Below are 23,678 nucleotides of genomic sequence, written 5' to 3' on the forward strand. Positions count from 1 at the left end.
GCTATATGTTACCATAACTATTTTAATGTGTGTCGGTTAATCTCACAAAGCTACCCTTGTGTATAATTACAAAGTTATCATTTTATGAAAATTAGTAATCATTTCATTCTTTTAGCATTATAAAGTTGGGGTTTCTTGACCTTTTTAACTTGACAATATTACGATCTTGCAATTAAGGCAGTAAAATCCAAATCCAAATTAGCTGCGAAAACCTATGCATTGTTGTTTGCCGTCGCAATTTGATGACATGAGTAAGTTGCTTAGATATAGTATTTAAAGTGGCTCGCCCTAAAGGTCAAAAATGGCCACTACCGGTCTAACCTTTTGCATTGGTATTGAGGCGAAGTAAAATACTTTTTCATGATGCCTTTTCACCATAATATGGTACAATTAATTCAATGACAAAATTGGCAAAAGTAATATAAAACAATTGTGACAAACAAATATACCAATTGTGACATGATTAGTCTGTTCTTCTGCTGCTGCAAAACCCTAAATGGCTAGACGCGTGAAAAAAGCAAAATGTTTAGCGGCTACAATCTCGCTAGAAGGTTGAACTTATGTGATAAGTCTTTAGGTTGTGTAGGAATGAGAGGTTGGCTTGTTTCTTACAATCTATTTAATCAATTGACTAGCATGCAAGAAGATAGCAAGCCATGCCACATTAGGAGAATGAGTCACTTTAAGCACAAACCACAATTGCATAAGTACATAGGTCATTTCTGCTAGTGAGAAGACCTTGGAGAATAAGACCACATTATGCAATTCTGTGAAGATTTTCTTACTGCAGTTATACTTGTGCTGCAATATTTCTAATAGAGTGAAAAGCAAATGAGCTGCCCAACCACAACCTCCTTCATTATAAAGTTACAAAGAATAGGAATAACAACAATAGCTTTCATTCGGAGGCTGAGGCTATTGAGAAGTAGAAAGTGAATTAGCTAAGCAGGCAATAGTAGAACACACATAATAAGAGCATAGGCATCATGATTGATGTGTATGCAGGCAATGAATTTATGTACAATTTCACTACCAAATATTTTAGTAAAGCTAGACACCTTTGGCTAAAGAGTGCTAGATATAGGTCAAAACAAGCCAGTGACAAATCTCATGTTATGCATCCTTGTTTGGACACTTTATTTCTAAAGTGTTTAATGCATTGGAAGTTTAACATAAAAGTGTGCCAAGAATGCACAAAGAACATTGACAGCAATAACTGCATAGTACTGACAGCAATAACTGAATAGAACATGATGTTTAATTAAAATGTAACATAAAAATAAACGTTTTATTTTGTTTTGGTAAGCTTGCAGCAAAAATGTTTGCTGTGCACATAAAATATTGTTTTGCTCCAAATACTTTACAAACAAGTAATAATAACTTTATTGATGCAAATTGTACTGAAATTATATTTGCTACGAGCACCAATGGAAGTCAAAATAAGTAATACAATTCTTACAGACATTTTAAAAACAATGGCCTTTGCTGCTACAGAAAAGTGAGTAGACCCATAGGAAGAGAAGTACAGGTTCTTATACTGCTAAAACTACCTTTGGTTCAGAAATCAGATTTGAAAATAGCAATGAATTATTATAAGCATTGGCAAAATGTTTGGGATGGATAGGAAACAAAGCTGGGTATTGCACATGCTGGTAATTTAGCTAATGTAAATAGATTTCCTACACTACCTAATTGAAAGCATCAATGCAAAATCTAAATACATGTAAATACTTACTAGCCATAGTACAGAGTGACCTTTTAATGTTTGTCAACATAACATCCGTACCGCTTTGAGCATCTTGAAATTATATTAAATTTGCTTTAATTATGAGCTCCCTTTGACATTTTAAAGTATTAAAATGGCCAAATACAAGTTGCATTTTCAGAGAACTTTTAAATTCAAGTCATATGCCACAAAATGTTCCTCTGCGTTGTTTGTATTATATTCTAAAAGTGCTAACACTACATTTGTTTTAAATTTTAAAGTTGACACAAATAATTGAGCAAATTATGTAGCTTATTAGTAAAACTTTTGTTAACATCAGCAAACAAACTGCATACATGCTGCCCGATACCGAAGGCCAAAAATAATAATATATATTGCTATTTATATTTTAACCAATAGTTTTGCAGTTTTGTTATTGTACAGCAATTTGTATAAAACCTATTGTATTTCAGGTTTGAGTAACTATGAGTTTTAGTAGTGTTCTGGCCCTTCCTATCGCGTGTTTTCAACATTTTGAGGTAATAATTAAAAGCCATGAGTTGAATTGCGCAACTTCAGCAGCATCTTATATATATATATATCATTCGCCAAACTCATTGTCTTGAATCATCAAAGTTCACTAAATCATTCAAAAGGAAATACATACACTTGTATCTCTAATTCTTTTATAGCTTTACCCTTTTACTGCCACCCATGTACAAACTAAGCTACCGGCCTACCGCCAGCCATTTCACCGAAAATTGCCAATTTAGCTTCATGATATGTACATGAAGCATGTATACTATTTTGTTTCAACTTCAAAGTTTATCTATAAACTTTTTGTAATATATTTTATTTTGCTAAAATGTTAACATATAGTGCTATGCAAAAATCAATGTACCTTCACTTTGTGCATTGCTAAAGCTATGTGAAGCTACAATCGCTACGAAGCTAAAACGATGCTCTACAATGTCCCTTACACTTAAAAAAACTATTATTTTCACTATCATCAGAGTCACTGCTGCTAATTTAATTATCTGTGTAATCACAAAAATCTGAATTTGAATTGACTATAGTGTCATCAACATACATGTAAGTAATTATATGTTTTCTGACTTGCGCGATACTTAACAAAACTTACACAAAAAATGTCCATTTTTATTTTGGAAATTCTCAAAAAAAAATTTGAAACTGCTTGGTTATCTTAGACTAAACTATTAGAGAAATATTCGAACCACACTGACAATACCATCAAAGTTTTAAAATCATCCGTTATGTTTTTAATGGATAATAAAATTAGGTGACCACGCAATTGTTGGAAAATTCGCAAAAATGTGCATACGGCAGTTGCTGATAGATTTAGCATAAATTCGCATACGGTAGGGTAAGAGTAAAAACCAACAAAATATTTGTCAATCTCCTGCCTCTAAACATGATATCTCAAATCTGATAATTATTCTCAGTGTTGACTGAGTAACTAAAAGTGGTAATGAGTAACCATGGAAAACTATTCATTTTATATAATTATGCAATTGCTCAGCAATTGCAACCATGACTCATAAGGACTAAGAAGAGCAATACTAAATCTCTTTGCTATGCTACATTCCTTTGATTGGTTTGCGCTATTTATATTATGTAATCTGCCAATAATAGATGAATAGAACACAAAAGTGGCATAATGGTTTATGTAAGCGTTTAAATAATACAATGCCTGTAAAAATTAACAACTTTTCTTACTGAAGCTATGGCTATATCAAATTATTACACTAATTTTTGGCTCGCATGTATAATGTGCTATTTTACAGCAACTTATTGCAATATCGCATACCTTTAATTTGATGTCTGCAAATCAGTCTTTGGTGTGGGCCATCAATGCTTCTCATCCAGCAGTTATCTATAACTAAAGCGTCATTGATTATTTGCAACTATACAAAGAAAAACTACTTTTGGGCATGCTGTTACATTCTTACGTCAGGTATACATTTGCTAGTTACAGTAAAACTTTGTACAGTATATTTTGTGTTGGTGAATTTAAAGTTTTGCTTATCATAGTGACTTTGCCAAAACGTCAAACTTTACTACATTTCAAAATACAACCTTACTGATATAATGTTTTATAGTTTGTAATCTATAATTATGTATATGTTAAAAAATATTATAAATTTCGGTAGATGAAACCTTGATTATTTTGACATATTTTTTATGCAAACCAACGTGTAATTAGCAACATACCTTTTCTAGAAAAGAACATCCAACTTTGTCTAATACTCTCTGCCATCTGATAAATATGCCATCTTAGCAATAATGCTTACCAAGTTTCTACAAAAATGAAAAGATAATTCAAGTAGCATAAACAGATATACAAACCAAAATGAATGCAAAATACACATTTTAGTTCACTGGTTAGGTTTTTTTTGGCAAACTTGAATGTCTGCCTCCTACTACTGAAGCTCTATAAAACAGCTAAGCTCTTAATTACTACACAATTACTACACAAGATTCAAACTAAATACTAAAAGTTTCAAAATTCAAAGGCTGCATATACCCACTTACTTGCTTATGCCTATGCATGTACTACTATTACTTACAAAATCATAACTGAAATACGCAAACTCTCACTATTCATGATAACAATAATACAATTACTTTATGATCATGTTATTCTAATAACAGTTTTGACTGTTGGTAGAACCACATTAATAACGTTACTTATCATTATAAAAAACATCAAAAATTATAATAATAATAACTGAAAATAGATTAAAGTTGGAGAATTAACTGATTCACTAAAATAACTATTAATTGTCAGCTGGCGTGTCTGTGTTGATGTTACAAAACTGAACATTCGAGTAACAATAATAAAGTCAAAAATTAGGACTTTACAAAAGTTTTGATTTTTTCCTTTTTGGTAATATAATGCTGACCTTTCTTGACTTTTCTATGCAGAACAATATCAGCAGTTGGATGACATAAACGGATGTAAAAAATATATCAAACCTGTTCTGTGCTACATTCCTTAAAAATTATAATAATTGAAACATACTTTTTTCACGCTAGTCCTATTTCAATATTAAATAAAATTTATACTGCTTTTCTACAACTGTATGTTTCAAGTAAATAAACTGTAAATTGACTAAAATAGCATGAACAACTTACCGAATGTGACTTGCTCCCTTACATGTAGTCATTCTGCTGCTACCAAGCTCTAGTAGACTACATGGGTGAAGAACTAATAGTCCTAACAGCCACAGCAACATTATAACAGCCACATCTCTCTAGCTGTTATATACTGTGGTTATACTTTTGCCACTTTACTTCAATAAATTTAAAAAATCAATTCTTCGACTGAAAAACCATCTCTCAGGTATTGCGTTTGGATGCAAAGTTTCAAAAAAAGATTTATTTTGTGGCTGGATGCAACGGCATCGAAAATATGAATTGTACTGATTATAGACTTATTTAAACTTTTACTACAGCCATGCTTAAACATCAGTTGAAACCATAATGTGCAATTATTGTGAATTTTCACAAAAAAGAGCAGATCAATGAGAAACCTTGCAAAAAAAGGGAGTGCTTAAATGGCAGTCTTGAAAACTATAAAGAGGGTCAGCAAATAAATTGTAATGTATTGTAGTTTGTTAATATACAACTTTATTTCTCAAATCTAATAAAGCTATCATGAATATTAGCAAAACTGACTGTATCCGACATAGCTGCTAATTCTTTGTATTTGCTGATGCTTAGTCATAAACTTATTGCAATATGTTTTTAAATAGATTGTGCTATTAACTGAAACGATACCAAAACAGTTAAAAGTAAGAATGTTTTAAAATTGATATATGCCTCCTAGTTCCATATATAAGAGCCTCCTAGGGTTTATAATTTATTGATAGAAAATTACACATTTTTGTTGGAGTTGTCTCCTCTTTTCCATATATATGAATATAGATATATAAGGCGATTATGGGAATCATGTTTAAAATACTTCTATAGGGTTGTTAAGCACTATAAACACTGCTAGAATTAGGAGGCTCCCTGGACGCCTCCTAATTTTTCAGAGCCTCCTAACATGGATTATATATTGATAGAAGCCTCCTAGTTGGGAAATATAGTTCTATATATATATATATATATATATATATATATATATATATATATATATATATATATATATATATATATATATATATATATATATGAATAAATATATGGGAATAAATATATATATATATGAATAAATATATGGGAATAAATATATATATATATATGAATAAATATATGGGAATAAATATATATATATATATATATCTATATATATATATATATAGACAAATACCTTTTTAGGTACATACATGTATACTCATATACGCATTATATATACTGATGTATAACATTTCTACGATGACAAAACAAAGCAGCTGTCTGCGATGTTGGGTGATGCAAGATGTATCAATTATTTTGTAAAACGACATAAAAAATATAATACTCAATATATATTAGCTTCAACTGTAGTCTGCAAATCGGATTGGTAGCCTGATTACTCTTGTAAACTTATTTGGCAATTTAATGCACATTTTATGTAAAGCCAAAATTAATTTCTTAACTCAATTACAAAGCAAATATTTTCTAAGCCAGTTCAATAATTCAATCCATATGTTAGTCCCTACAGAGACTAATTAATGAGCTCAATTAGTTTGCAGGCTAAAAATGAAGCCATGTAAGGAAAACCGTTTTCTGTGTTTACCATTCCATCTCTCACCTGTATGTTTCAGTTCTTTGAAATTTTTGTAATGAAACTTTATTATAATATATATTCAAAACCTTTTGATACAACACTTAAAATGAACATGTGGCTGAGCTGTTGTTTAATACAGCATTCAGATTAATGTTTTTGTCTCCCACCAATATTTTATATCTGTTGACTGACTATTTAACAGTATCGTTTAGATTTTTGACACAGACATCCAAACATATAATTTTTTTGGAAACCCAAACCAGCAACGGCTTGCAAGTACATAACCTATCAAACTTGATTTGAGCTATAAATGAGTTATCTTATCTTAAATTATATTAAAATTACATGTATAATATAATTTGCACTATCTTGTATAGGAATTCATTTTATTCATAAAGGTATATAATACAACAATCACCTGTAGTGACACTGCAGATGGGAGTCTTCTTTTTTGTGAATGTGGTGGCCACTTCGATATAGATTATATAAAAATAGTGGGCATGACCTGTTTGTTTGGAAACTAGTTTGGAAATGTTTAAATATTTTTGCAAATGTTTTAGAATTTAGTTGTTGGGATAATAGTATGCGGCATTTATGCAACAATTCTACAATTAGCAATATTTTTTTGGTACATATGTTAAAAAATATATGAATAGCAATTCATCATGGAAATTATAATTTTTCATCATGTAATTTATATTTTTGTTCATAAAGCTTACAAGCTCTGATATTTTGACGAACAATAAATTTTAAAGGGTTTAATGAAACTTGATTTGGCTTCTACATAAGAACTGTTAAACTACTGTCTCTACTTGAGCTGCAGGGTTTATGACCTTCTCATCTGACTTACCAAAAGATAGCTGACCTAAAGTCCCATCATTAGCATTCTTATCTTCTGCTGACCTTTTTATCAGAGCATGATTCAAACTTGCTGAAGATATCATTGCTTCCTTAAAATGAATCATCAATATTGTAGCATTTTTATCTAAATATAGTATCAAGAGCTCTCAAGGAGTTGGTAACCCAGTTTAGTTTCTATTAGATTTTATACCGACACAACCTCAAACATGAAGATGAAAAGGAAGGCAGATAGTTAAGTAACCTATTAAGTCATGAACAATTATAAAAAGAAACATTTTTTAAAATTTTTGTTATTGAGTAGCACATTTATTAACTCTTTGAGATTGCAACAACATTTATCTATAGAATAATGACTATTAAATTTTCCGAAAGCCACTGAATATATATAAATAGGTGATAGTTATAACTGAGTCTCACCTTATTAGTGGGTTTTTCCATCTGGTCCAGTCAAATGGTCAAATCTTCTACCTTCTTTTCTAATGATTGATTATTTATTTGAGCGCAGACAGATGCTATGGCAGCAAATATCGCAATGAAAATACTCAGTATCTGGAAAAATTCACACTGCCTGAGTCTTTGACATTTTTCCATCACATTCTCTAAAAAATAATTTTTTAAAACGTACTGAGCAAAAAAATATTTAAAATTTTATAGAAAAACAAAACTTGGACTGAAGTATAAAACTTAACTTGATTCAATTTACAGACAATAAATATTGAGTACTAATCAATTATAGAAAATATGATTACAAACTATATTGAAAATTTCATAATAATATGCTTTATAGATCTTTATTAAAAAAGAGCAAGTGAACACTGTTTTTTTAAATTTTATAGCTAGAGCTAAAAATTATTTAACAGGTTTCTTTTATAGATAACAGATTGTTGCATTTGCTGTTAGATGATGTAGCCTTGTATTCAGTGATGTAGTGCTAACCTTTTTTAATCACAACTGTAAAGTTGAGATAAGTGGATGTAGACGACCAAGAGTCGCAACGCATCTCATCCGCCACGTAGTGGCGGTTGGAATAGCTGGGGGCTGTAAGCCCCCTCGTGGAGTCCGGGACGAAGCCGCGGCTGCCAAAACCTACAGGGCTTTAAAATCATGTATATGATATGAGAAATGAGCACATCTGTAGTAATAAATAAGTTGAGAAAATAATAACAATTAATGCCTTTGACCTTTGTCCTTCAGTACAAATGCTGACTGCCATTAGTTTGCTGTAATCTGATCTTAGCCTTTGTTGTAGGCAACCAATTAGGATCATAAACTTGTCATGTTACATGACCATTACATCACTGTATTGTACTGTATACTGCTTTTATATTGAATGGTCATTGAATGTTGACTATAATGACATTCGTATACTTGAATCAATGAAATAGAGCTATAATTAACATTGAGAAATGGCAGTCTAAAATTTTTTAAGCCTAACTATAGTTAAACTTAAAAACACACAAATTTTCTAACCATAACTTAGTTAGGGAGAGTTAGGGTAGCACTACATCACTGCTTGGATTGTTTAGTCTCCACGAAAATATAACATATGCATCTTACTTCTGTAGACAATTATAATGATTCCATTTTTATGTTAACTTTTACCAATAAATTTCATGATGTTTTAGAGAATTTTAGCCAATCTTGTCATTAATTTTTAAATTAAGAATAGGCAAGGAAGCTTAAATTTCTAAAATGATTGATGGCCTTTAACTTTTAATTTTTATTCATGTCTTATTATCTTCAAGATGTCTATGAAAATATTTAGGTATCAGAGTTTACTTATTACAAAGACTTAAATACAGTCATTTTCAGCAAATGATATGTAATTTGTAAAAATTATTTGATAATATATAGCTAGTCAAAATATGTTTATTTATCAGGGTAGGAATATCATCATATCATAAATTGATTGATAAGACATGTTTATTGATGGTTATCATTCAGGTTTAGAGACTTCTTTAAGAACTCTATGGTATATACTGGACTCTTGTAAGCGTTTATTTATATAAAATGACTGTCGCCATTGTTAAATTAACTCATAAAACATAAATTTTATGTGCAATATTATTTTTTCAAGGAAGTAACCTTAAAGTTATACTTACAGGTTTTTTAATATGTTTTATGTAAATCTCATGAACACAACAGCATTTTTATGCAAGAAAGTGTACATTGTTCAGTTAAATGCAAAAGCAACAATGTCCAATACCAATTATAGGTTTCACAATTTTGTAAAACATTTGCCAAAAAATACCCAATCATACAAATTTGAATTTGTTATCTTTAATTTTATGCTAATATGGACTAGCAATATATTTTTATTGCATGTCAACCTAAGGTTACAGTAATAACTCACCCTTACTAGCCGCACTCTTCCATCCTTATCCAGCAATTGAAAATATAAGCTGAATATTCCTTTTTTTGAACAAGTAGCATACCATGGTACATTTTTTAGTTGATAAAATGTGGTAAATAGTTAAAAATAATATATTTGCGTACCAAAACAACAAAATCATGTTATGTTATTTGGCGTTAAAACAACTGTTATTATATGTCATTAATCAACTGTCATGATTTTACGTGTAAAGTCACTCCTGCCATATTGATTTTCCGGTAATCTAAATGTCACATCCTGGTATTGGTTTTTAACATTTCAAATTTAGTGACAGATGATGAATTCTACATAATTTGCTGTCATGTTAGTAAAAATTCATGACACAATGAACAGCTTTTAACATCCCATAAATGACTTTTCATTGTGCCCACGCTTGAGCTGGTCTAGCTGTCTGAAAGTCAGACAAGTTTTTTATAATAAATCAGTCACACCAAAGCTGGCGATAAGGGTATGAAAGTCATCAAATGAAAATAGAAGAACTTATCGCTATTCTATCACCTTGTTCTGTGACTGACAACGATACCAATCTCAATAAAGTATCTTTAGACACCTAAACAATTTTGTATCAAATTTTCTGTAAAGAAAGTATTTCAAAAGATATTTGCAGTTGTAAATTACATCTGGTTAACTGTTATAGCACAAAAGATAATTGAGCTCTCAAATAAAATAAAGTTTTTTTCTTTGGAAGAGTGCAGGATGAATGTATCTATATTTTCTATGAGTAAATAAATAAATCATCTTGTACCAGGGCCTTAGATTTGTCTCAATAATGAAGACATTGTTATCAGTCTGTAGCTGATTAGCAAAAGCTGTCAATACAGTCTATCGCTGCTACTAATAAGTTATCCTCATTAGTTTGTCTGCTATTACTCTTTCACAGACTAGCTATGATTAAAATGTATTTTAAAGTTTTTTCTTAAAGGGAGTGATAGGTCATCTTTAAATTAGGCTTAGTAACTTAAATGTAGTTAATCTTTATAAATAAATAAATTTTTTATCGTTTTATTTTGAGACTGAGTTTGTGCTGTGAAATACGTAGACTAATTTTGACAGTGCTTCTACTTTTTGTGCAAGTTATAGAAGGGCATGTCATTGCTGCAGTCATAGAAATACAGATATAACATCAACTAGATGTTCAATCAATAAACGTCTAATTCGTCACTATTGCTAATTAAACCTTTTTAAATAAATGTATTTGATACCTACACACAAACTAGAATAAAATTTATAATTGGGAACTATTTTGTCCATGTACGTATAGCATAAATTAGGGAATCAGTAGTTAAACCTCAGTCAAAGTATTTGTTAGATATGTGGTTAGTTTAGCTGAATAAAAAGTACAACTTATATTCTATTGAGTAATGTCATACTTTTCTGACAACATCTACACTAGTGTCAATATACACACTAGTGTCACTACAGGTAAGTAAAGAGAGTAAAACAGTAAATAACATTTTACTTGTTACTTGCTGATTACCTAAATTTGCAGTTAACTGCAAAGTGATTTACTTCTTAACAGAGTTTTATGCTATTCTATATTTGAAATTTTTGCGATGTCAGTTTTTATTATTTTAATTAACCATTAACTTTACTCAATTGGTACAATGCTGCAGTCTTTGTATTCTAAATCTTTGCAGACTCATGGCACATTTTGTTCAATACTTTACATCTAGCTTGGCACATCACACCATTAATGTGAAAATATTAGCCCAATCTCTGAATTAAACCTGGTTAGGAGTAGCAGGCAGTTGGCTGCCTTAACTTTTTTCAAGACAAAAAATTGACAACTGTTTGTATAGTATAGATCTCACGTTACTCAGTTGGCTTTACCATTTTTTAGGACAAGGCTAGGTAACTTTAACTACTCACAGAAGGCTGTATAGAGCAAATTTCTGGTAATAAAACACTTGCTTTAACTTTAGTAGTATTTTTGCTGTGAGCAAGTAACTCTTGAATAAAATGACCTAATACCTGCATCGTAAGCTAATTAGAACCCTATTTGACAGATTAGCCTGTCAAACTTTGATTAATTTTGGTTTTGTGATCAACTTATCTTAACTCAACTCAACATTATCCTACCCCTCCTGCTAATCAGGTAACAGTCTTCATTCGCTTTCATCGGTTCTAGCAATAGACAATACAGAATTAATGGATGACATGATCAATAAGTATTTTTCTTTAGAATCTGCATCTAGGATAGTATAGTGAGTGTTACCTAACACAAAAGAAGAAGACACTGAGGGCACACATGCTAAAAAGGAAGGAATTTAACTTTCACTAACACTAATGCTTCTATTTACCAACCATTCAGCATGGACACAACACAGATTGTATTATGATGCTTATGCCACTAACTATTGTCATTATTTACTATCTTACACTGCTAAAAATAGATACAGCACAAGCTATCAGAGCCGGGCTCCCACTAGTTTTAATATTCATGTTATAATACTTTAATACCATATATTAACTTCAAAAAATAGAATCAATAAAGTTGATTCTTTCAAAGATTAGCACTAAATGTTTTTGAGAACTAAATAGTTTGCAGAAAATTGCAATAATGAATTATGAATTGTTTTACAACTATTTCTTAATACAACGAACATATTTTTAAATTTATTTATTTCTATTGTTAGGCTTACCGGCTAACATCGCAACATACTTCATAATTAAACTCTGAAGACCTATTGTTAATTGCCACATCGACAGTAATTTGATATGAACATTGAAATAGTGAAAGTTTTTAAGCATTGCCCTATTTCTGTATTGCTCAATCATTTTAAATTTACTAGATTCACAATTGAGTGAAAAATAATATCAAATCCCAAATAGTAATCAAGTCAATAGAAGTATTCAAAAATGCATATTTAACAGATTCATGAGTCAATATTTATTAAAACACAGAAGATGAAAATAGGTAGATTGAATTCAGCCCATTATAAACTTCTAATTGAGATCTTTTTTTAAGGCAGAGTATAAAATATATTGAAAACTCATTTTTAAGAGGAAGTTCTTTGGGTAATGCCACATTTTTTGCTTGTACTTTTTGTTCTGCGACTGATGACAATACTGATTTCAATAAATCTTTAGACTGCTAAAACAATTTTGTGTCAAAATTTGTGTATAGAAAGCATTTCAAAAGATAGTTCCTGTTGGAGGTTACATTTGATTAAATTTTGTACCACAAAAAATAAACGAACTTTAAAATAAAATCCAGCTTTTATTTATGTGAGAGTGCACAATTTATCTACCATTTCCACAAGTAAATAATTCCTGTCGTACCAATCCCTTATACATGTCTCAATAATAAAATCATAGCTTTCAGTCTATGGCTAGTTAGCGCAACCTTTCATTGTAGTCTATTGCTGCTATTAATAAGTTCTCTTCATTAGTTTCTCTGCTAATAATCTTTCACCAGCTAGTTATCTCTAAAATTTATTTGCTAGTTTTTGTTCTAAAGTGAGTAATAGATAATCGGGAAATTAATATCTGTAAAATAATTTAAAGTTATTAATGTTAAATTGTGTGGCTGAGTTTGTGCTGTTGCGTACTTGGACTAGTTTTGGTCCTGACTAGTTTTTTGTGCTAGTCATAGACATTCGGATTTAAAAAGCACATTGTTTTTTAACTTTATTGAATGTGTCCTTGAATACAGTCAAATTTCATTCTCTGATTCTCATTCGAATTTCACTCAAAATTTGCACAAATTAACTTCCTATGTTCTGACAAGATGATGTCAACAGTGTCAAGACATAGCCTTGATGTCTTCTCATCAAGACATAATAAAGGAAAATATTTGTCATATGAGCATCTTAATAATTATCTATAAGTTAATTTTATTGATACATTTATAAAAATTGTGTTCAGAGAATTCCCACACAAAAATTTAAATCATTGTGTATCATGATAAACTTATATGCAGTTTAAAACATACAAATTGTGAACATTATATAAAAATTATTGATAGAAGAGTAAAGACGCACTTGGTTTCAAAATTTTGGCAAAATGATCTACTTCTTTCGGTAACAATTAGCAACTTGTTTTAGAGTTGAAATACACAATAAAATGAATGACTGCTACAAAATCTGACATTAATTGAATAACTTCATAGTTCTTGCTTTTTTAACTGTGTAGCTAGTACGTGCGCTGTGAGCCATGAACACCAATAACAACGGTTTAATTTAGTTGAAAAATAAAGTTGGTATATACTGCATAATTCCTTATGTTAACTAGAGATGCCCCCATTCTAATTTCACCAGCCTATTCAGATACTGATCCGATATACCGATTCTTATTGAAAAACAATCTGATTCAGATATCGATTCAGATCTTTTGTGTTGCATGGAAAATTGTAAATTTTATTATGCAAATGTAAGTATAATGCAAAGAACATAAATTATTATGTATTTATTTGTTTGTATTCAAGGAAAAAAGATATATGTGCATGTATATTCATATACTGACATACCGTGCATCTAGTAAAAAAACAATCCATGTTTCTTGTAATTTGATATTAATAGTGGTAATTACTGCTAGTGGTACAGCTTTCTCTGCGATAATAAAACCTTCTTTTCATTGCTAAACGAACTGCTGCGCCTGTACAAATTTAGAGCAAATCAATGTTTCTTTTAATTACCGTTAGTGATTCAATTATCTCAGCGAGACCTCTCTATCTTGTATCACTATTGATATAGCCAGTCGAACTGAAGAAGGACTCACTTGCTTCAGATGATGAAGGACAGGCTAAATACCGATAAGACACTGAGGTTATTATATGCGACACGAATGACACATCATATCATCAAGATCAAGAGAGAGATAGAAAACTTTATACATCAACTGCTCAAATTACTTTTGTCATGTTAGTAAATATAAATATTACACCACATTCTGGTTTTCCATCATTGTTCTCTTGTTCGTTAAAGCCTAAGCTAAAGCCCAAATACTCCTCAACTGTGTGGATGTTTATCAGGCTATAGACATGAAATAGATTGTGTACCAGACCCGGAATTCATAAGGTAAAAATGAGGAACTTGCAGGTGATGACTTTTTATTAGTATAGCGGGCTAAAATATGGGCTTCTGCTAAATAGCTGATCTGTAAAACGTATCTGAAGTTTCTGATTTTTTAAGAAAAAATCGGTCTGTACCGATGCAGATACTTAACACCCATATCACCACCGATACCAATTCCAATATTAAAATTGTGGTAACTCTAATATTAACGACTAACACTGAGAACAATCACACTTTAAACAATAACCAAATCTAAATGAGAATGTATAATAAACCTGACTTATAAAGATAATGTAACAACTTAAAATGTTAAGAGTGAATAAACAGGATCGCTAGTGTGTTGGTATGAAAACAGTTTAAGTGACGATAAATGATAGCATAATGAGTAAAAAAACGATATAATAAAAATGACATACAATAAAAAAAGACAACAACATGAGTGACGATAAGTGACAGCACAACAAATAAAACAACAGTAAAATAAAAAAGACAACACATACATTAGAATAAAAAATGTAATGTCATGGCCCGGCGTTCACCACATAATCACTTAAAATATTAATGTATAAGAAAACTAATTTGCAACAGGACTGTAGAATGACTCAATACATTCTAAGTATCATCACAGCCGACCACAATGATGAAGAAAATATAATTAATTAAAAGCTCACTAATGACAAAGTAACAGTTCTTAGCAGAGAGGTAAAGGGAGTCTTTAAAATTATTTTAAAAATGTCTAATTTTACTGTGTATAACAGAGTATAGGAAACCAATTATAGGTTAAGGTTTTATTAAAACTGTGTATAGCAGAGTATAGGAAACCAATTATAGGTTAAGGTTTTATTAAAACTGTGTATAGCAGAGTATAGGAAACCAATTATAGGTTAAGGTTTTATTAAAACTGTGTGTAGCAGAGTATAGGAAACCGATTATAGGTTAAGGTTTTATTAAAACTGTGTATAGCAGAGTATAGGAAACCGATTATAGGTTAAGGTTTTATTAAAACTGTGTATAGCAGAGTATTGGAAACCGATTATAGGTTAAGGTTTTATTAAAACTGTGTATAGCAGAGTATAGGAAACCAATTATAGGTTAAGGTTTTATTAAAACTGTGTGTAGCAGAGTATAGGAAACCAATTATATGTTAAGGTTTTATTAAAACTGTGTATAGCAGAGTATAGGAAACCGATTATAGGTTAAGGTTTTATTAAAACTGTGTATAGCAGAGTATAGGAAACCGATTATAGGTTAAGGTTTTATTAAAACTGTGTATAGCAGAGTATAGGAAACCAATTATAGGTTAAGGTTTTATTAAAACTGTGTATAGCAGAGTATAGGAAACCGATTATAGGTTAAGGTTTTATTAAAACTGTGTATAGCAGAGTATAGGAAAGCAATTATAGGTTAAGGTTTTATTAAAACTGTGTATAGCAGAGTATAGGAAAGCAATTATAGGTTAAGGTTTTATTAAAACTGTGTATAGCAGAGTATAGGAAACCAATTATAGGTTAAGGTTTTATTAAAACTGTGTATGTACTTGATGCTATTATGAAAGATAATGACCTTGAAAAAGTTCTGCAAAATATCTCTAGTGTTTTGGTACCTAACTGATGCATTTACAGATAATCCATCTCTTTTAAAGTACTAAATGTGATTAGTACATGTATAAACATAATATTGTCAAAATGCGTTTTAACAGGATTCATACTGAAATTATAATAAATTAAACTATGTGTGGTATGTTTCTAGTAACCAGTGCATACAAAAACATTTTTTGTGTTTCACAGGTTACGCTATACTTCTCAATTAAGCCAACTATTGTGAGAAACTTTTTTTAACCAATCACTTTACTTGGATCTCTAACTTTAGGTGGTTTCACATTATTCAGCACTAATCTTCCCCAGTCGTACACTGTAGCTAAGTCTGTGCAAATCTGCAGATTTTCAAATTTTTATTTAATAGCCATGTTTAAGGCTTTTACCACTTGATGTAGCTCCGCTGTGTTTTTATGATCTCCATCATTGATACTTCATTACCGTGTGGCATCTTTTACTAACACATTGTCAATCTCTACACACACTCATATTGCTAAGCTAATGGCATGATCCTAAACGTTGCCACTTTTTCAAGTTCCAGTCACACTTCACTGGCCCACTTGCTTGGATCATGTTTCTGAAATATTTCGACACTTCAGTTAACATGGCTTGAATAGTTTAAGGTATACATCTGTCTCACTTACAGGTACATGTATTTTCTTCTCGCTTCGTGTAACTGCATGCTATCAATGATATAAAACACCAGGATAGGCGACGGCTATCATATGGGTGGGGTTTAGTGATCGAGCTCTGTTCAGGTTGTGCTAGCCTGAGTTTCGGGCTAACAAGGTTCTCGTGGGGCGGTCACGGTGCCTTATTAGGTTTTGGAAAACATGACTCGCTGTTATTGTGTCATTAGCTCATTCGTTCAGTAGACCCTGCAGTTTACATTAGCAAACTTTTAATTTCTACAATGTAGGTGTAACAACTAGCCAAAAAATAGATTCATGGAAAATAAAACATTTTAAATTACCAAATATAATTTACCCAAAAATCACTCAAACAACGGCCTATTTTCCCTAGTTTTTAATTAATATTTTGCCACCCCTAATATAAAATGACAGTCTCTTATCGTTTTCACATTGTTTTACCTGGCCAATAATATAGACAGCAGGCAAAGCAGTGCAGTGTAGTTTTCATACTCAAAATCTGACTATAAAACCGAACTTGGGTAATTTTACAATTGCGACTTTTAATATCACAAATGCTTGTGAATGGCAACTGACTGATCATAACGATAACAATGTTGGGTAACTAATAGTTTGACAACAAAATAATACTAAAATATCATTAAAATAACCATTATTGCTCAAAATATTTGTAAATTTACCAGGGCCTTTATTTAGCATATTTGTTTGGCTGGGTGCCGTGTTCGGGTTAATCCCAAAAGAGCTGGATCATTAGGCCACTCCCACTTGATGCCCGTCGCTTATCCTGTGAGGGTTAAATATCATTGATGCTACTTTGAGCCATCTAGCTACCAGATAGTGACCTATTAACTCCCACATATTGAGTACAGCTGCTTTTCAGTTACTTGAGGTTGCTCACCTGGCAACTCAGAATCTCTGCTGCGTATAGGAACAATTTCTTCATTAAAAAAATATTAACAATATAGTGCTTGCAACTGCTTTGCATAGTTTTATCAAGAAATAACACTTTGGCTATTATACAAAATGGGGACTTACCTGCAAGCTTAGACCAAACTCTTTACGAGTCAACACATACAGTCTGACATTAAAATGCACTGCTTGAAACTGATGCATGGACACACCTACATGAACTTGTAACTATGCCTTCTGAAATTTAAGTATGCATGTTTGATCATCACACATGTGCTATTATTATAGTTTTTCTTGACATACTGTTACATTATTTCCTGGATTACTAGTTACATACATATTCAACTAAAGACTATAGTCATTGGAATGTCTAACTTTGCCATTATCGTTACTTTGCAAAATGGTGATAAGTTGAAAGATGTCACTTACCTCTCCATGCATGCTTTTGTTATGTGATTTTAACCATCCTTCATTATTCCTCTGCTGAACTTCAATGCTGTATTTTTCTCTGCATGGGTTATTTATATCATATTCTCCATATTGATTTTGATAACTGGTTGTCTATCTATCCATTTCCAATTTACTGGCCACCTACTGCCATTGAACACGGCTGTAAGTATGTATCTTCAATGTGTAAATAATTTTTGGATGGCATTTCTTCTGCAGCCGCTAGCGCTGGACTATCCAAGTAACCAAATTTTACATTTTCACATGAATCAACTGTCATAACATCTAGTTTATATATTTTATCTACTCCTAGAACAAGTCTGCATTCAGCAATTAGCTCTGGTGCAACTAGACAGCTAAACGTTCGCTTTTGCCACCTGTTATAGCTTTCAGTTACACTTCACAGCTGCATTGTGTATTACTTCCATTAGGCTTTCTCACAGTTTTACCTCAACTCATAGTTCTTAACTGCAATTTATTGTCAAAATTGTCAGAAAAAACAGATTTTCACAACCACTATCAATGAGAGTTGTCACTGGCATGCTGTAAATGTTTGCAGTTACAATTTGAATCACCATGTTTACTGAATATAGTTTGAGAAAACATCTGATGCAGGTGATTCCCCAATCTAATTCTTTTGAAGTTTTTGTGAGCCATTGGTTTATTTCATAGTCCACCACAGTGCGATGAAAACATCGACATTGTTCTTTTGCTTACATTTTTATTATCCTGTAGTGCATTGTCAAGAAACATGATCATTACCATGTGTTACAACATTCAGTCTTGTTATTTTTTACTGATTGTACAACAGCGCTGCATATATAGGTTGAGCTAAAGCAAAAAGTAGTAGATAGCACTGATCTAGCCTGAGACACAAATTCATTCAAAGCTATTTCTTTCTGAAGCGACCGTTGCCTTCAACTTATTGGCTACCCCATCTGGTAACCCTGCTACAAAAACACACTTAAGCATCAGCTCAGGAATTTTCTGACTCATGGAATCAACCAGTCGCTGTAAATCTGCTAAATACACATCTACAGTTTTTTTAATGTTGTAAAACTTTCTCACACAGTTGAGAGTACCCAAAGTACCACTTAATACTAAATGCAGTTGCCAACTCCATCTTCGGCTTTGTGTAGTCATTCTTGATAGCATCATAAACTTATTGGAATAATGAAAATGCCAGTTCATTCAGACACAATAGTAAAAAGGATTCCAATTCATCCACTTTTTGTAGTTTTGCTACTAATCTCTGCTTGCTAATCATCATAATACACTTCACTAGTAAAACCATCTTCTTAGATTTGATGATTTGATGAGTCTCAGAAGTTTTAAGGATGTGATAATATCAATATAGCCTTGATGGTTTGTGTAATAAGTACTTTTATCCTTGTATAGTGCACCAGCTAACACGACACCAAGACTGCTTGTATTCAAATGACACAAGAATAGGTATGACATAACAAATGACGTAACAAATGACATAAACACTAGGTAATAAACACAGAGACAACAATCTATGGGACAGCAATACTTGTACACAGAAATGAGTAATAGTGTCACACACAGTACACAAGATTAAATGATATATGCTTATAAAATAATACATGAGCGCATAGGTTACTATATATACATAGAATACACTTCCCCCTGATCTCCAAAATCATTTAAAACCAGCTACATAAATATCTGGGGGTTTCCTAGCCCTAGCTGGTCTAGTGGCATTGTTAGCTGCAGATGAATAATTCTTATGATTGTCTTTAGTTGCAGGTGAGGTTTCAACGTTTACTAAACCTCAGTTGACTCGTTAGTATTAGTATTAGCTATGTCTAACTCACAGTCTAAAGTAGCTGACTGTTTATCAACTCTCCAGCAAAATCTTATGTCTCCTATATAGTGATTCATGTCATCCACTTTAACTGCTGTGTTGGAGACCAAGGAAGTTACCTTGCCAGTTTTCCACACTGATGTGCACTTGGCGTTACCTGGTTTTACATATACCTGGTCACCCACTTTGTAAAGGTTTAAACTAATGTCCCGTTTAGCCGATATTCTAGTAGTTTCTTGTTTCTGAGGATTGTCATAAAACAATCTTCTAAATGGCACAACACCATCGGCATTAATAGAATTGTTGTACCAATATAGCTTGTCATTGAGAGTGCCACCGGATCGAGCAAGCATGCGCTTAATAGTACGATGATTCCGTTCTATCACTCCATTGCCAGAAGCTCTATAAGCACAGCTGTATATATGATTTACAACCCATTTGTCAAGAAGAGGCTTGAACGATCTATAGCAAGATCCATTATCTGAAAATATTTTCACTGGAGACCCGCGCTGACAAAATATGTGGTCTAACTGTTCCATGACCACGGAATAAGTTTCGTTTCTTAACTTTCTCCAAGCCGCAAACCTGCTCGGTCCACAGTCAATAACAGTCAAGTATGGGATTCCCTGGTAGTGTGTTATGTCAGTTGCCAAATGATACCAATCGCTTTCCACGTCTACTTGACCAGTTTTCCAATGAGCTGGTGCAGGATCGATTCGTTTGCACACATGAAAATGCTTCACTACTTCTTCAATGTCTTTCTTTTTTACAGTAGGCCTCCACCTTTCTGTGGCTAGATATCATGTACGATCAACGCCTAGGTGATGAACTTTATGTAGATCACGCAGTTTCCCTTTTATACTGCCAGAAGTTGTTAAATTAACAGCACATATTCGTTTCTCTAACCATTTGCAAGGAACTCTAGTCAGTTCATCAGCTTTATTGTCTGCAGACTTTATTATTTGTATTGTAAGACCAACTGATACTCACTGATTAGATTATTTAGTAGATTGAGACGTCCTTTCACCGGCATTTCACTGAGGCCACTCACCTTTGGTCTTTTACAGTCCTGTAATACAGATTTCACCCATCCAAATACTGTGGCAGAGTCTGTCAAAATTGTCACATTTTTGAGATTCCATTTCATAGCCATATTGATTGCTTTGATAACTCCTTCTTACTCTGCCATATTGATATGGGCCCCATCATTTACACCTCTCAACCAACTTGCATCTTCTACTATCTGATTGTCATTCTCGACAGATGATCCTATTGCCAAGCTGCTACATAGCATCACACCACACTTTACTACTCTCAGATGCAGGTACTTTCCATTGGCCAGTTACAGGGTCATGGCGGTGTATGCTGTTATGAATATCATCTAATTTTTTCTTGACATTACTGGGTACTTCATCGTCCCACCCATAGGTGTTAATTTCTCTTTTGAGATAGCTACACGCTACTCGCAACCACCTTGCTACTGGATAGTGACCAAAATACTTTCCACATATTGAGTACAGTTCTTGTTTGGTCACAGTGGATTGCACTTCTGGCAGCTCAGAGTCTCTACTCCACTTGAGAGTACCGCTATTGGAAGCCTCTACGCTCAAACCCAGTACTCGTGCTCTTGACAGACTTTCTGGTTCTTTTGACAGTAAGCCATACTTCTGCAGATGATCCTTCACTTTGAACGCTGACACAACATCCTCATTTACCACAATATCATATATGTAATGATCTGTGCCTTTGGCTATCTCCTCATCCATTGACAGAACTTTGCCAAGATACGAGACATTATCTTAGGTGCCACATTCAAGCCAAACCCTAATATTGTCATCACATACAACTGACCATTAAATCGAACAGCTTGAAACCGTTGTAGTGAACTGTCCACACGAATTCGTAGGTATGCCTTTTCAGATCCAACAAACATACATTGTCCCCCTAATGTTCTCCACTGCCTCAGTTTTTCTTGACATATACATGTAGCTACGTCATTTCAGGATTGCTGTTCACATGCTTGTTTAACTCCGTGCTATAGTCCATCACTGGTCTCACCTTTCCACCTTTGTATGACTGAAAGACTGCCATCAGTAAAATTATGCCACTTACGTTGTCATTAATCTACTTTTTGTAGTTTAGCCACCAGTTCTAGTTTGCTGATCCAAGGGCCGAACTCTCCACTGATATTATTGTCCTCGTAAGATTTGATTAAATCAGATAGTTTTACTGCCATAGTTTCTTATAGCCGAAATAGCTTGTAATAAGTACTTTTATCTTTGTATAGTGCACCAGCTAATTCGACACCAAGATTGCTTGTGTTCGAATGACACAATAATAGCTACGACATAACGAATGACGTAACGAATGACATAACTACTAGGTAATAAACACAGAGACAGCAATTCATGGGACAGCAATATATGTACACAGAAAGGAATAATAGTATTACATGCGGTACACAAGAGTAAATGACATAGGCTTATAAAATAATACATGCATGTATAGGTTACTATATGTACATAGACTATAGTTTGCAATGGGCAATAACTGGTTACAAAGATTACAACCAGCTTTACCATAATAGGATGTAAATTCAACTGAGCCAACACTATTCATTGCATAACAGTGCAGTGTCAAATAGTCAAGCAAGAGCTGTACATAATGTTTAAATCAATGAAGATCATGAAAGAACAATATCTAATGTAAAAATTACTTTTGTGATTACTATGCAATAACCATTTCTATGCTAGACCGTAAACTTATGGAAGATAACGCTTTACTACACTGACCTTAAAACTAGCCCGGAACTATAATCTAGGCAGCATCTTCAACCCAAATCTGATCAGAGAATCTAATTTAAAAAGGCTATGACTCATAATATAATTAGAAAGTTGAACCAGAATCTTGATCGCAATATCAATCGTATTCCATATTGAATTCAGCATAACATTTAACTTAGAATGGTGAGTTTCAATTTGAATTGAAACCGAAGACTGATTTCAAATTCAAATAAAACAAGTTTCCATTAAAATAAAAATTGAAATTGTGTATTAGAACCAACATCTAAAATGAACCAATATTGCCATTCAATTTTGAATTGAATTGAGAAACGGAATTGAAACAAGAATTTCAACATGAGTCAAATTCTAAACTGAAAAATGAAACAAGTGCAGAAAGAAAATTTCCATCCAAATAAGTCTGCAAATGAAAATATATTTGAAAATTTTCCCACCACCAAACGAGCGGAGCGAAGTTTGAGAATTTTTATGATAAATGCATGTGCACACAACTTACGAAAAATATTCATCAACAATAAGGCGAACCCTTGTCTCAAAATCTCACCAACAAATTTAACCATCGTTTTGTAGTCGTTAAAGTATAATAACGATACAAAACACATGTAAGCCTATTTAAATATGTGACCAAGTCTTTGTAAATTGTTGATATTCTCTTAAAACTTACCCATCTGAACGGATTATACACAAATAGACAAATTAATTTGGCTGAAAATGTTCACAAAACGCTTGACAAGCTTTGT

General features: G+C 32.3%; 1 protein-coding gene across 1 annotated transcript; it reads right to left on the reverse strand.

The window, feature by feature from the left end:
• Positions 1-7,748: 7,748 nt before the first annotated feature.
• LOC137390492 (uncharacterized) lies at positions 7,749-21,290 on the reverse strand. The gene is made up of 4 exons (XM_068076821.1): positions 21,128-21,290; positions 20,148-20,930; positions 8,238-8,387; positions 7,749-7,900 (listed from the first exon to the last, which is right to left on the reverse strand). The coding sequence occupies exons 1-4, from the start codon at positions 21,288-21,290 to the stop codon at positions 7,749-7,751; spliced, it is 1,248 nt and encodes a 415-aa protein (XP_067932922.1).
• Between the last annotated feature and the right edge of the window lie 2,388 nt (positions 21,291-23,678).

The sequence above is a fragment of the Watersipora subatra genome, chromosome 3, assembly GCF_963576615.1.
Source record: "Watersipora subatra chromosome 3, tzWatSuba1.1, whole genome shotgun sequence".
Lineage (NCBI taxonomy): Eukaryota > Metazoa > Bryozoa > Gymnolaemata > Cheilostomatida > Watersiporidae > Watersipora > Watersipora subatra.